The 15,519-nt window shown below is 40.6% G+C and overlaps 1 protein-coding gene across 3 annotated transcripts in view; it reads right to left on the reverse strand.

Moving 5' to 3' along the window:
- Positions 1-15,519, reverse strand: part of LTBP1 (latent transforming growth factor beta binding protein 1) — a 278,103-nt gene that overhangs the window by 86,437 nt on the left and 176,147 nt on the right. For all 3 annotated transcript variants that reach the window (XM_012727629.1, XM_012727631.1, XM_012727630.1), the window contains 6 exons: positions 15,153-15,252; positions 14,596-14,694; positions 8,147-8,272; positions 6,903-7,028; positions 6,176-6,298; positions 1,772-1,891 (listed from right to left, as the gene is read on the reverse strand). In XM_012727629.1, the coding sequence (XP_012583083.1) occupies positions 1,772-1,891; positions 6,176-6,298; positions 6,903-7,028; positions 8,147-8,272; positions 14,596-14,694; positions 15,153-15,252 (694 nt within the window). The remainder of the gene's footprint in view (positions 1-1,771; positions 1,892-6,175; positions 6,299-6,902; positions 7,029-8,146; positions 8,273-14,595; positions 14,695-15,152; positions 15,253-15,519) is intronic.

Here is a 15,519-nt window from a genome sequence, read left to right on the forward strand (position 1 = left end):
GTACAATTATGTCAAAGAGGAGTTTTACCTCTAGATCACTTAGAGCTGAAAATTTTACCCAAAGCAGAAAGAAAAAATGCAGTGTCCATTTTCAGTAATAGGAAATGTGAGGCAAAGCATAAATGAAAGTTATTGCTTGGAATAAATGGTTGAGTGCGTGACTTTGGTTGTGTAACACAGTGACCTAATATTTCTGCTTCTGAGTCTACTAATCTGGTTGGCAAAGTAAAATTACCTTTAAATGAGATGCTGTGTTTCTGTTATTAAACTGGAGCAAAGTGGTCACAATTAGATTGAGTGCAAAGATATAGGTGTAAGAGCCTTATAATTATCACCTAATCTGAGTAGGTGCATTTATACTGAAGTGCTTGCTATCCACTTGCCAATTTGCTCGGTCACATTCTATTATTAAACCCATGAATCAAGGCTGTGTTTATATGATGATTGTGAATTTTAGTTATTTAAGGTGCTGCTCAAACTCTTGCTCTTGGATTATAATATGCATCAGTATGAGAACACACTGGGATCTTGATAGACAAATATGAAACCTAATGCCAAGTGAGAAAATTAAGACCAAATGCATTTTCTGACCAGCACCGATCACATTCGATAAGCAAATGCTTGTCAAATATACAATTAATGAAAGAAAACATTCCTTCTCCCCAAAGATCAACATCTCATAGTCACAGATAGAAACTCTGGTGATGGGCTCAAGAATCAGAGCAGGAAGCTAGGCAGCCAAGAACACAGGTTGAACTGATGCTACCCAGGGACGAGTCCAAACCCTTGAAACTGTACGTGCTTCTGCCATGACTGCTTATTCCACCCCTCCCTGAAATATCTTCCAAGAGCTATGAGAATCATTATCTACATTTTTTTTCCTGAGGACTGAGAGGATCCAAAAGGCTCTGTCTCTCATCTTGCAGTGAATCCCCACTTGTTCTCACCCTTCAGTCACCAGAGCCTTTTTACACCTGAAGATGATCTTAGTCTCCCCTGATAGAGAGTATGAAACTTGAAGGAACTTTTTTTGGTTCCTCAGGTTATTCCAGCACTCAGTCCAATTCTGAGTAGAAACAGTAAGTTCGTCAATCTCTGTAGGATGAATGAATGAATGAATGAACAAAAGTTTAACGTGCATCATCAGACTCCTGACACAGAGTGGCAAACAGTTCAGTTTCGAAGAGGACCACATGGTGGTAAAAACACAAATAAAAGCTACGAAGACACAGCTAACTGAGCACAGGGTCGTTGGAATCAAAGCGAATTTAGCACTTACGTTCCTCAGTGCCTAATGCATTTCATAAATACTTAAATGAATACCTGGATGAATATAAGAGGCATGAGCAATCAATAAATCTCTCTCCTTCTACACTTGGTACCTCTGTTTCAAATTTGTGCTTGTTAATTCCCTAATTCAGCTCATCTGTGGTAGCCTCTTATGCCTGTTCTTTTTCTAATCATTTTTCTCCACACCTTTCTCTTCCCTATGGTGCTTATTGACTTACTTAGTTCCAGTTATTTATCACATCAAGGAAACAACTGGTTTTACTCATTTATCCCATGAAAAAATCCCACCGCACTTTCTAATTTTCACTATGGTTAGAAATTGTTTGACTTTTCTTAGAAGCTTTATCAGGATGACAGAACTTTGCAACATCCTTTTTTTAACTTTTTCATTTTGAAAAAAAAAAAAAAGGTTTGTATCACTCTTTCAGAAAATCAGCCAGGAGAAGACACCAAAGCTTTATAAGACCACGCTAGTACCTACCAAGGCACTGCCCATTCCAGCCCCGGAATCCTTCTGTGCAGGGAACGCACTGGTAAGATCCAGGAGAATTCACACACTGCTCATCTGGACAAGTACTTGGAGCCAAACACTCATCAACATCTGAAAAATCAAAAAGCCGGGTCATGACGTTTTATCAGAGGACTGATGCAAAGGCTTGCTTTGGTGATCAAGGGGTAGTGGGGTGTTGCATCTACATTTTGGTGGGGAAATTAACAACTGGGTACATGAAGGGCAGGTCTATACAGCAATAACGTGGTCGCAGGTTAAAATAGTCACACATGTGACTGGAAATGAAGAGACGGGGTCACAACTCTTCAACGGGCAGAGCAGACCCCTTCACTGTGGGAGTCAACTACTCCTCTGGGACCATGACAGGGACAACAAACTCTTCAAGTACAGTGCAAGAAGGACATACGAGGGCTGAAAATGACAGAGGACGCCACCCAGTGAGAGGTTCTCTGCAGACATGTGATACTCTGGGGAAAATCTGGCTTTGGTTTCTTGGTCTCAAGAACATACTAGGTTTGAGTAATTTAAAACCTTTAATATCTTTCATAGGCTGGAAATTCCTTGGAGATGGAAAAAGAACATTAGGAGAGAATGAACTCATCATATACCTCCAAGATTTTCCAGAAAATATGGTGGTGTGATTGTATGGTAATATTTTCTGGTAAAAACATACCTTACTTTTCACACGCACAGCTAGCTGAAGTAATTTATCACTGTTCCTTTCCATGTGGGTAGGGAGACAAAGCCTGAAATATAACTGGGACTGGACTGTGGAAGAGTTAAGTATTCCAAGAGCTTTAGGCATTTTTGAGAATGGAGAAACAGTAAGATGTGGGAAAAGTAAGTCAAAGAGATAGTTCAACAGCTTAAATTTAATGGTTAACACTCTGGCTTCTGCCCCCTTTGACATAAGTATTTTCTTGGAGTTGCATTCTGATTTTGAGTGGCTTTCATGAGTAGGCACCCCAGATAAAATGTGCATCGAAGACCTTTACTGATACGTAAAGTATAAACAAATTCTGAAGACATAAGCTGAAGAGTGAGAGGAACATATGAAATGCATGTGGGTATTTTAATGTCTTCATTCTGGCAAATTCTTAAAACCATCTCCCATGATATTCCTAGACATGTAACAAAAGATGCTGAATGTGAGCAAGTTGAAGATTATATTAAGAGAATAAGCACCAGGTCAGTGTTGGCATTCTTACTCCCCCCCGCCCCCCCCCCCCCGCCAATGAGTGAAGAGTCTTTGCCAACAAAGACACACTGTTTTTTGTTTGTGTTTTTTCCCCCCCCCTAGGTCAGATGTACTGGGACTCCTTGTTCTACAAAAAGATGATGTTTGCCAGTTTCATGTTCCAAACAGCATTACATTCTTCTCTGGATGCGATTTTTTTTTGGGGTGGAACTACAGCTGCTAAACCAGAGAAGGTCATGGAGATAGGCTGGTCCAGTAAGTAAAATGCTGAGCAACGCAAGGTCAGATCCCTGAACTCCCTGCTGCTCTCACTGTGCTAGCGTGTCCCCCATCTCGAAGTTAGTGACTACCTGATGATGAGGATTCATGAGATAATGTCTGTAGATTACAATAGGCGCCCTGCTTGAAAGCAACTTAGTGACAGCTGAGAAAACCTTGAGTGAGCCAGAAGCCTGGGACTGTTGGTTCAGGTCCATGACAAAGTGAGCAAACAGCCACATTTTTTGGCTCCTTTTTCCCAAGGCTTTTCATAGGGATGAAATTATATGTTATTTACTCAGGAAAGCCTGGTCATAATTCTGCCAAATAATTTCCACATATTGAATATTACTGACTTATATCCTAATGGCTTTGCACTGACGTACATAATCTCTCAATAGCTTTCCGACTCCTTCCCATCCTTACAGTATCGTTATTACTGACATCTTCTTTCTCCGAGGTGCTATGTGCACCTTAAAGATTCACTTCAGATTTTTCCTTCTTTGGGGGATTGCTGCTTCACACACAAATAAACCCACAGGCATTTTTTTTTCTAACGCCTTCACAACTATAGATGCACTGAGAAGATCTGTGCAAAAACAAGAGTCACCAAACTGGGAAGTTAGAGAAGCAAACACTTTTTGAGCAGCAAGGTGACATGCATCAGCAGAGATGTTGTAACATGAGAACCCTGAGAGTCGACTTTACAGTCCTTACCTTTCAGGGATGAGCTGAGGTTCACAGGGGCAAAATGCCTGGCTCCAGTCAGTATGGGGTTTGTGGGCTGATGCCCCAGCCTCTACCCTGTCCCAGCTGCTCCGGGCCTCTCCAGAGCAGAGGGAGGGTTCCCGGCAGGAGGGAGAGGGCCTCCTCCTTGCACCTGTACCACCCCATGCCCTGGGGGTCGCGTAGAGTTCACTGCGCCCGCCTGATGCAAGCTGATCAGAGATCCAGTAACATAAAATGCCCCACATCTCTCCACATTAGAACCCAAGGGGCCAGGGCAAAAGGCCAGCCATAGAGGCAGGTGCATGCTGCCAAAAAACATCTAATTAGCTCTCCCACCAGGCCTGGATCATCACAGCTACGAAGAAAACCAACACACAGAAGCCAAGGGACAGCTGAGAGCAGCCCAATCTGCCCCTCCCTTGCTCTAGACGTCTAGTCAGCTTAGAGGACAGGGTGTGTGTGTGTGTGTGTGTGTGTGTGTGTGTGCGCGCACACGCACGCATGTGTGTCACTGCTCATTTTGCTTCCTTAAATTTCTCTGTGTGACTTTTCAGTATTTACAATAGTCAACTTAGACTTGAACGACTTTTGCTTTTCCCACAGGCAGCATTGTGGTTTGATCTGATAGTTTGGATTTTGCCAATTTCTGCAGGTACTGCAACATGTTTTTGGAATTGCTGCTGGTGAGAAGGTACTGGGCTGGGGGTGGCAACACCCCCCCCCCACCCCATGCCCCTTTCCTGGGTTTCAGATGTGAGGCCCAGCAGTGTGTACACGCTTGTGCTTTCCCAGCTCAGCACCTGATGAGTGGGAGCGAGGATGCAGACTAGAGAACCTGTGTTCATTGTTGAGACTGTAGATTAGCCAGCCCCTAGAGAAGGCATATGGATGGTTCTCACTCCAGCAAAGATAGATCTATGGTAGGATCCACCAATCCCACCCCCAGTATTGACCTGAAGAACACAAAGCACTAAATCAAAGGATTCATTCAGTGCATGTTCACAGCAGTGCTTACAACAGCCAAGCCATGATGAAAACTAAGAGCTCGATGACTCAGGAGTGGATAATGAACTTACAGTACCTACACAAGGGAATACTACTCATCTACTTAAAAAGATGAAATTTTTCCTTGTGCGACAGCATGGATAGAAATGGAAGAGATTATACTACGTGAAATAAGATAAAGACATATACAGAATGATTTCATAAGTAATGTGGAATTGAAAGAAAGAAAACACAGAAAGAGACAACACTGGACTAAAACAAACCTTAAAATCTGACTGCAGAATGAGGCTATGGGAGATAGAGGTGGTAGGGAGGAGAAAAAGAGGGGGTCCAGTGGCCTATGGTGGAGGATTATGGGCACTCAGGGGAAAGGGCATGGTGTAGTGACTTACATCTGAAGAGGTGTGAACTTATACCCCTAACATACAGTGTTGTAAACTATGGTTACCTCAATAAAAAATGGTACTATTCATAAATAAGCAAAAAGAAGAGGCTGATTCTGAGGCAGCCAGGCAGGGAAATCCAAAGAGGGGTTCAGAGTAGTTCTTCATGACCATAGTTATTAAAAAAGTACAACAGTGGTTATCAAAAAGAACCTGTGTGACTTGGACACAAACATGGACAGAAATGTCCAAATTTTGGCCATGCTGTAAAAGCTTCCCAACACATTTTCATAATGAGAGTAAAGTCATTGGTCAACGATGAGGAGATTTTATCAAGCAGAGTTGGAATCTGACCCAGAGCTCGTCAGAGAGAGCTTCTGTGGACAGTCTGCAAGTCAGTGCCAGGACACATGTGAAGGAAAGAAGTTGCGAAGGAATGTACAGAGGTGAAAAGGATAAAAACTGAAAAGCAACACTGGTTTACAACGGCACCGTGTTCCCAGATGAATGGCGCAGGCGCTGTAATCAAGCCTTGGCTGTGTGCTAAGATACTCTGTAAGCCATTACTCTAGTGACTTCACTTCAAATACCAGGGGAGGTGAATGCCGAAGTGAGGAGCAGGAAGATGATAATAATCCAGAGTCACCAAAGTCAAGCAAAGAGGATGTATGTCCAGCAGGAAGGGAGGGAAGGAACTGGTACCATTCACAGAAGAACAGAGGAAAGTTAAGAACCCAGCCCCGGCTTCTGAGCGCAGCCCGAACACAGTCAGGTGCACAGGCCCCACCCCTCGGGACTCACCCTCACAGCGGCCTCCCCGGGTCATGCGGTAGCCGCTGTCACAGTATTCGCAGCGGAAGGCCCCCACGGTGTTGACACAACGCCCCTCCCCGCACACATCTGGCCTCTGACACTCGTCAACATCTGCACAAAACACAAAACAAAGTCGAGTTCGGTTTCCCAAAATATAATTTGAACCCTCTCCCATCTCCCAGCTGAGTTTAAAGTTAAGATCAAAGTAATCGATTCCAATGCTTCTCTTCGATTTTTTTTTTTAAACACGTACTAAAATTTGATGGAGTCCAGCCCTCCCTGGTGGCGCAGTGGGTTAAAGCGCTGCACTCAGAATCTAAAGCCACTTCCGCATGAGTTCGATTCCCGCCTGTCCCGGAGGAGTGCACATGGCGAGGCAGACCTCTCCTGACCCGCCCGCTGCTCCCCTCAGCAGTGTACTTCATAGATCTGCCTGTTCTGCTCCCCGTTCTGTCTCTGGTGAAGCCTCTCACTGCCCCTGAGCCTCTGGTCTGTACCCCAGTTCTGTATGCACAAATAAATAAATCTTTAAAAAAAAAATTTGATGGAGTCCAAAAGAATTTTTTCTTTTTTAATCTTCCAGAGTCGACGCACTATGTCAGGACAGGTGTTGGATTAGATACTCTGGATTGTCAATAAACACTGAATTGATGGTGTTCTGGGAGACCCAACTACCAAGGTCTGGGGGATTTATATCAGGAAGAACACACATTACCTATGCAATTAGTCCCCTCCTCACTGGCCATAAATCCTGCTGGGCAAATACACAAGAAACTTCCCTCTGTGTTTTGACAGCGTCCCTGGGAGCAGAGGTGGCGGACCTGAGAGCATTCATCAATGTCTGGTAACAAAATAATGAATAAAGGATTAGTGTAGCGTGGCAAGGAGTTCTCAGTCTTCGGGCCTATAAATAGCATCACCCTCCTCCCTGCAAATCAGAACTTTCATCACTGAGGAAAACAGTGAAAGGAGCCATGAGAGTCCCTCAAATACTTGGAGGACTGTTGTTTTGCTTGAAAAGCTAAAGCCACAATGGTGACATTGCTGTTTCCAAGAGAGATTTCTGGTCAACACAGAAGGCCCTGCCTGGGGGTGGGATATGTCCTGAGCACAGGTCAGGGGACAAATCCCAGGAGGCTCAGCAGGGCCTCTCAGAGGTGAGGGAAGAGACTCCTCCATGCATTAGACTAGAGTCTGTCTGCAGCAGATTTTAGGGTTCTGATGACACAAAAAGTGTGTGCAAAGAAAGGACAAGCTGTGATTACAGAGCTGGTGATATGCCACTCCGCCCTCATGTACACATACAAATTTTGCAAATTGCCAAATTCACACCTCTTATAAATGGCATTTAGCTTACTAAAGCAATATTGAGTAGTTTGATGCCTTTGTTGTTTTATATTTGCCTTAACTCCTAGTGTTGAGTTTTCTGTTTCTAAAGAGAAGTTAATTTAGTGTGAATATATTAAAATGATTTACTTAATCTCATGACACCTTTCTCAGATCTACTGCTTTCCAAGGATGCATAGACAAGATCCCACAGTTATAAATTCATTGAGTTTGTGAAACCCTATATTGATTTTCAATGTAGAAAATCCCCTTTATAAATCAGAGTGTATGCACTTGGCTGAAAGTCATCCCTTATTGCAATATATATGTTTGTACATAGATCTCTCTAGAGTTCTTGCTTTGTTTACTATACCTAATATCTGTGGGAGATTGTTTCAACTTTATGTAACTCCATTACACTTGGCAGGGTAGAGGCAGCCCTCAACCGAGAGATAGGAGCAGCTCATGGGTTCAGCCAGCCTCTGTTTGACTTGTGGCTCAGGGATTAAAAGAAAAATGTAATTAAGTATAGTTAACATTTTCCCAGGATACTTAAAGAAAAATGATCTTTGTGTGCAAAGAGCTGATATTTAATATCAAATAATACTGCTGTTGATCAACAACATCTCTTACCCACACATCTCCTCTGTTGCTCACTGAACTTGTAACCCTCGTAGCAGATACAGGTGTACCTCACAGGCAGGTTGATGCAGTGTCCTGCTCCACAGATATCGGGGTTCACGGTACATTCATTGATTTCTTTTAAAGTAACATGGTGGGGGGAAAAACAGATATAAGCAAAGGTTTCACTGCTACTTAGAAACTATTATCTTGAGTTTTCTGATGAGCTAATTATGAGCAGTGCAGTCACAAGTGGTGTCCTCTAAAGCTCAACAATGATCTGAGTAATGCACAGAGCCCAAAGCATAGAAGTTATTACTGTCCTCATCAGTCACTGTTACCAATACTGTTCATACTGAAGATGGTTAAAATGTGTAACAAAGAAACAAACTTTTATGAATGTGTAAACCTCCCCGCCCAAAAAAACAAAACAAAACAAAACAAAACAAAACCAGACTAATCACCTGGGACTGTTATCTCACCAATATCACATCATTATCACAGTGAACACTGGTTAACATGGACACTGCCATGAATAAGCCCACAAGGCCAAACACAGGAAGACCAGGATTTCAGTAAGACAAGCAGAAGCACCGCCTTGCCATAGGGATCCGTGGTTTGAATGAGAACAGGCATGTGAGGGTGACCAAAACTTACCATGCGGCCTGCAGCAGGATATGAGGAACAGGGCCCTAGCAAAGTTTCACTGTGGAGATGACTAAATTAGGGTTGAAGTTGCTCTCTAAAATCCAGACCACATTCTTTAGCAAGTGTGATTCACTGTGCTATTATTTCAAGACACTGATACAAGGCATTGAAAAGGGGCTAGACTAACACCTATGGGGGGGGGGAGGAGTCCTTTTACATTTTTCAAATATCTACAATGAGCATGAATACAGAGCTTAAGTATTTTACACAAAATCACTTGACTGTATGAGAAAACCATCTACTTCTATCATTCATAAATCTATTTATGCCAGTTGACTCTCAGAAAAAAATGATTAACTAACTAGCTTAACATCAAATTCAAAAGTCTAAAAAATGGGTGATTAACATGCTTATTTAAATGTCAGAGATTGGTAATAACAAGAAAATGAATGATGATACATACATAGCAGGGTATGTTTTATATCATTAATCATAATATCAGCAAGAGGAAAATATGTATTTGTTAAGTATCGTTGGGTACAAGTTGTACTACAGACTGTGATTTAAATTAAATTACACATAGAAAAAGACTGAAAGGACAAAAAAAACCCCACGCGTTATGATTGAGCTGCTATTTTCTTTTACATTTTTCAAATATCCATAGTGAGCATGTATTACTACTTTTATAATCAGAAAAGCCTTTCTTTGAAAATATCATCATTTCTACGTGCCATGAAAATCAGAAGATCAAAAGGTATCTACTCCAGGTTGCAGGAATTCCTGGTAGATCATTTAGAGAAGCACAATCTTCTTCCTCTATTCTCTACCTCTGGTTGGTGTCATCTTTGGAAAGTACTGGCATTTAGATTTTTCTGTTTTTCTTTGTTATTACTGACCTCCCTTTACATTCTGTTCTGCCATTTTCTTAACACAGAGAAGACATATTTATCATATTTACAAAAAGAAAAATTTGAAGACTAATGCTAGGGATGAGGGTTCACAACAAGGGAAGAGATCATAAACCAAGTTTGCATGAAACATGTGGTGAGGACACACTCCCAGCCCATGCCCCAATTTGCTGATTGCTAAATATTTATGTGCCGTTTTTCAGGCACAGCTTGGAATGGAATTGCTACACAGGCAAACACAAGGCTTCTGTGATCTGTGATGCTTAATTCAGTGATATGGGCTGATTAACTCAAGTGCAGGTCATTCTTATACCATGGCTTGCCAACCTATTTAAGTCATTTTTTAAGCAGGCCCTGAAATAGGAGAAATAGTTAAGAATTAACTAGTCTTACGAAATGAGTAATAATGCCCTTTCCCTCCAAATCTAGTTTCTTAAGTAGGAGCGATGAGGTCAAATGATATGTATGAGGGATGTCTAAGCATAATAGTTGATTGCCTCATAGATGAAATCCATAGAGATGCAGGTTGCAAATGTTAACCCCCTTGGTTGGAGTGTTGCCACATGGGAGAAATGTCACTGTGGCACCACTAGAGGGTACTAAGGGACACAGCCAGAGAGAGAAGGGCACTAGCTGAAGTGTACTGCACTTCCACATTCGGTCCTTTTCTTGAGATTGATTAATGTGAAGGGCATCATCAGTTACCCTCAGAGATGCCTTTCACCCATCTGCTGGGCAGAATTTCAGCCTTCCAGGGCAGAAAGTAAAAGCCCTCACACCTTCAAGATACCTGTCTACCATCTCTTCAACAGTCATCAAAAAATCAGTCCATGCCCATTTTTAAGGTGAAAAAAAAAATCAAGTTATCAATACTCAAAATTTAAAACTCTTGTCTTGAATCATGTCTCACACCACCCCTTTGTATTCTTTCTCTCCTTTTCTATTCAATTTCCATTCCTGAGCACAGAGGCATGACATGGGAAAACAAGTCCTAAGAGTACTATCTTGAAATACAGAAAAAAGTTTTCCATCTTTTTCATGTTTGTTTTAAGGTAACATTACACTTTATAGTATTTTAACAGGTGACTCCTAGGTATCTGAACCTGTTCCCACAGAATGAATCAGTTTATGTTGAAACATGCATTTCTTTCAGCAGACTGTGTTGACAAAAGCTCTGGAAATACAGCAAAGCTGCCATTAGAATTACTCAGTCCTCCTCTCTGGGGGAAACCAGTTGATGGGAGTGTCTTTTCTTTAGCATGTTTGATTTTCCAGAGACTAAAAGACAGATCTACTAGCATCTTCCACACATCCTCCATAACATTCACCAGAAGAACCCAGACTAAGGACTGTCCTATCCTTTCCTGTCACATGCGCCTCCTAAAACAACTTGGCTATCACTGGATCAAGGGCCTTATTTTGTTTCTTTTTCATGAGTCCATGTGGAATTAGAAAAAAAAAAAAAGAGTCATGGATAAAAGCCCACAGAAATCCCAAACACTATTTATCCTGGTAAAAAGGCCAACGCTGGATTTAAATAACCAGTATCTTGATTGCATTTTCTAGAATTAAGTGAAAAAGAAAGCTTTTGGCAAAATGCAAGAATGGGCATGCTGATCCTTAGCTTTCCCCCTCATTGTGATTGTTCAGTATCAATCAATAAATAAACTGAGTCTGAAAATATGAAAGCATGATGATTTTACATGAAATAATGGATTCATTTTCCATTGGCATAGTTTATTGAGGTTGTAATGACATGGGTAATATGCTCCAGGGACATGTGTTTTTGAAAGGGGTCAATACCGAGTTCTGGAAAAGATCTGATGAGCGAATAGTTTTTATTATGTTTGGGACATGATAATTGCAAAGGTTTCCAGAAGGCAGTTATGGAAGTCAAAGCATCATTTCTCGCTGGTCTGCAAGGGCCATCAAGAAAGTTAGGAAAGGGCTGGAGGAAGGCATCAAAACTTAGGAAAGGTTTCCAAAATGCCCTGGCTTCCTAACGACCCCACCATGAGTATAAATTGTCCCACAACAATTGAAACAGATGTTTCCACTTTGTAAATATTTGCCAGAGAAATAAAGGTTTGATTTTCCAACCTATCCTTGAGCTATCAAGACACTGTGCTAAATCAAGAATTTAGAGGCTGAAATGTATCATTTGGAGCGGTCTACTAACTCTGCTGCAAGATACTAATTTAGGTATTATGAGTGGAAAATGTCACACTAACTTCCAGTAAATAAGTGACTCCCTTTATAATTACTACATGTCAGAACGTATATGACATAAATTAAAACTACTCTGGCTACTTCCAAATTTCCCATCAAAAAGATGTCACCACTAAGCAATGTGGAATGGGTTTTATTTACTTTAGACTCCTACTTATTTTTCTATCCTCTTCTTCAACTTATGGGAAAAAGCACCTCCTCTCTGTTTTAGGGGAAAAAACATTGCATAATATTCCTGAGAGAATTGATCCATTTGCAGCTAACAATCTACATGTCTGGCTTGCATATCAAACCAGTGGGAACATCTATATTTTGACTTAGATTAAACTTGATACAGAACAGCCTTCTTGTGCTATGTGGGTTACTGGTTATGGTAAGCCCTGAAGTTTCAGAAATACTCTTTTTCCATAGGAGGGGGAAACACCTTTAAATGCTGCATGAAAATAGAATTTCAGTGTCACTTGTCTCTTGGAAGGAAATGTTCGTGTTCAAAACATGTGATAGCAGATGTTAGCCCTGTGTTTCTGCCAAACTCAAATTAAGCTGTCTTCTAAGGCTTCCATACCGCACGGCTTTCATTTTCTCCATCAGCTTTGTAGCTTTGTTGAAATTTTAATCTGTTATTCCTCACACAGCTGCATAAATTATAACAATACATTTACTGAGTCCAATTTAATTAAATCTCCACAAAGCTAGTTTGTAGGTCTGTCCACGGAAGTTAAGTCATTATTGAAAAGGCACAAAGTATGTTTTCAAAGGGGAGACCAGAAATAGGGTAACTGAAAGAGCTTGTGAATTACAATGTAACGGCTGTGATTTATCTTTGTAAGGATTTGGTAAACCCTGAGAGGATCCCTGCTGTGCTTCACACTGTGCTTCACATGTCTGTGTGCCTCCTCCACATGTGTGCAAAAAGTGGGTAGACACAGTTGACAGTGGAGTACAGCAACTCTAGCCAGGCCTGTTTCTAACCTCACTAACATTTTGCATAGGAAATACTTAGACTAGTTAATGTTTCTGTATACTTTTGCTGAGCATTTCCAGTGGAAGCAAAGAGAAGCCTTGCAGTTATCTGTGGGGAGGGTCTCGACTATGGTGCAAATGCCCCTTCAGGATATGCGAGGCCAGGGGAGCACAGGGTGTGACCCAGCAGGTGCGGTCCCCTGCCTTTCACCCTGGACACCGGCGCTCGGACAAGTTTCCCGGCCTATCTGGATCCAGCCATGAACAGAACTTAAAACCATAGTTTTGATAAATTTCTGGGACTATTTTTTTTTTTACGTATAAGAATTATACATACTTAACTATGGAGGGTACAAACTATTAACTTCTCCTTCTTTTCCTGCCAATCTTATCCTGCAATGTTATCGTGAACTTAAACACATGATGTTTCTAAATGAGATTTCTTAAGAAAGTAGTTTCCACTTAGAATATGTGGACTGCACAAAACACACAAATTATTCTAATTGCGCTACAGAATTAATCACTGCTGATAGCTGGTCTGTTTTCTTTTAGCATTTTCAGACACTTTCAATGTATTATCTCTATATAAATGATATTAATAGCTTCTATCTTTCAACTTCTATATACTTAATCTTGAATTTAACAACATTTTGTGACCACTTTCTGAAAGATTTTAATAAAAACTCAAAAATACTGTGTTGGTGGCAGATCAATGCTCCAAAATATAGATGTAACTTAATTATCTATCTTCCACAGGTAAATGTTCAGGTCATTTTTATCTTTCCTCTACTACATGTAATGCTAAGTATTCATCTATATGAGCTATTATTGCAGTCTTTGGGGATATTATTTCCTTACACTAGATAACACATGATCACTGGGTCCAAAGTTCTAGACTTTTTCTAAATTTCTGTCAGCGTGTGCTTTCCAGAAAAGCTGAACCAACTAAAACCCTCTTGGCAATGTTACAAGAGCCTCAACTTCACTCTAATAAAAAGTAAATAATAATTTGGTAAGAATTATTTTATTTCAATTTCTAGAACTTTGTGAGATGATGAAATTTCCTGTTACATGTCTCTTATTGTTTTACTCACAAGTTAACTGATTATATCATTAACCAATTTTTCTATTAGGATTTTTATTGCTGAATTATTAGAGCTCACTATACATTAGGATATTCTTTTAGACTGATGATTTGTTTCAAAACTTATTATATTGTTATACTTGTCACTAATGATTAACATGTTTATAATACAGAATTTTGACTATATATATTTGTGTGTGGAGGGAGGGAGGGAGAGGGAGAAAGGGGGAAGGGAAGGGGGGAGGGGGAGAGGGGAAGGGGGGACAGGGGGAGAGGGGGAGAGAGAGAAGCATAAAGATTACCCAGGATCTATTAACTGGTAAGAGCTGAACACTGGATGCACTTTCTGTGTTTGAAGATATTAAAAAAAAAATACAACTGGAATCATTACACTGTGTGTATTTTAAAACATTCTATAATGCGTCTCATGACGTTACATATTTTAAAACATTAATAGCTATATGATATCCCACTGTGTGGGTATAATTTATTTAAACATCCCTCCTTTTTAACAATATTTAGCTTACTTCTGAATTTTGCTATTATGAAACAACCTGCCATGGAACTCCCCTCCACACTGCCCTATTGTGTCTCCTCCAGGGACCCCAGAGCACAGGTATCACACTCACCTGTCACCTGAGTAGGTGCGATCACTTGGCTAGCACTTGATGTCGACACTTCAGGAGCTACTTCCACAGGCACAGGCGGTGATGTTTTCTCAATTACAACTATACAAGTAAGAGGATAGAAAGACCATGAAAGCTTGTCATGTGCATTGGAATTCCACTTCAAAAATGAAACTGTACTGTAATCTAATTATACCCAGGTCATTCTCAGGTATTAAGAACTAATTGTGCTTTAAAGCTCATGGTATTAATCTACTGCACTGGTTTCAACATTTAGAAAGAAGATGAGAACAATTCAGGACCAATCAAAATTACCTCCCATCAAATGATGACCCTCAGAAATGTCTCAGTAATATATATATAATACTCTGAACTACATAAAATAGAGGGAAACTTATCATTATGATGCCATACTTAACACTAATGGTATATTAATATATTCATGTAAGCATATTTTTCATAATTAATTTCACTCATGAATTCCAATGATTAAATTTTAAAATTAGAGACCAAAAAAAAAATACTAGTTTAATTAAACAGCACAGCTCAACATAAACTACCTGGAAACTGAGGATGTAGGTGAATAGTTGACACTCCTGGAGAGAGCTGGGGTTGACCAGGCTCAAGTTTGGCTTTCTCCTGATCCAGTGAAGGTATTTCCTGGTTATTAGAATGAAAGAGAAAATTGAAGCAGGCATTGTTTTCAGTTTCCCATAGAATAAAATTTTTATTTAATCATATTTTTAGGCACAAGACATTATAGGATATTCCATAGTTACGTGATTTTTTTTTTTTAAATGACTGACTGCTTTGCTCTTACTATGGCCAGTGCTTCAGTTTCCTCAGCAGAGCTAACCTGTGCACAAACCCTCCCCCACCTCCAAAAGCCCAAAGCAAAGTGTCCCTTCACGCCCTTTAAGCAAATGC

Source organism: Condylura cristata, unplaced genomic scaffold (genome assembly GCF_000260355.1).
Source record: "Condylura cristata isolate star-nosed mole 26May11 unplaced genomic scaffold, ConCri1.0 scaffold00020, whole genome shotgun sequence".
In the NCBI taxonomy this organism is placed as follows: domain Eukaryota; kingdom Metazoa; phylum Chordata; class Mammalia; order Eulipotyphla; family Talpidae; genus Condylura; species Condylura cristata.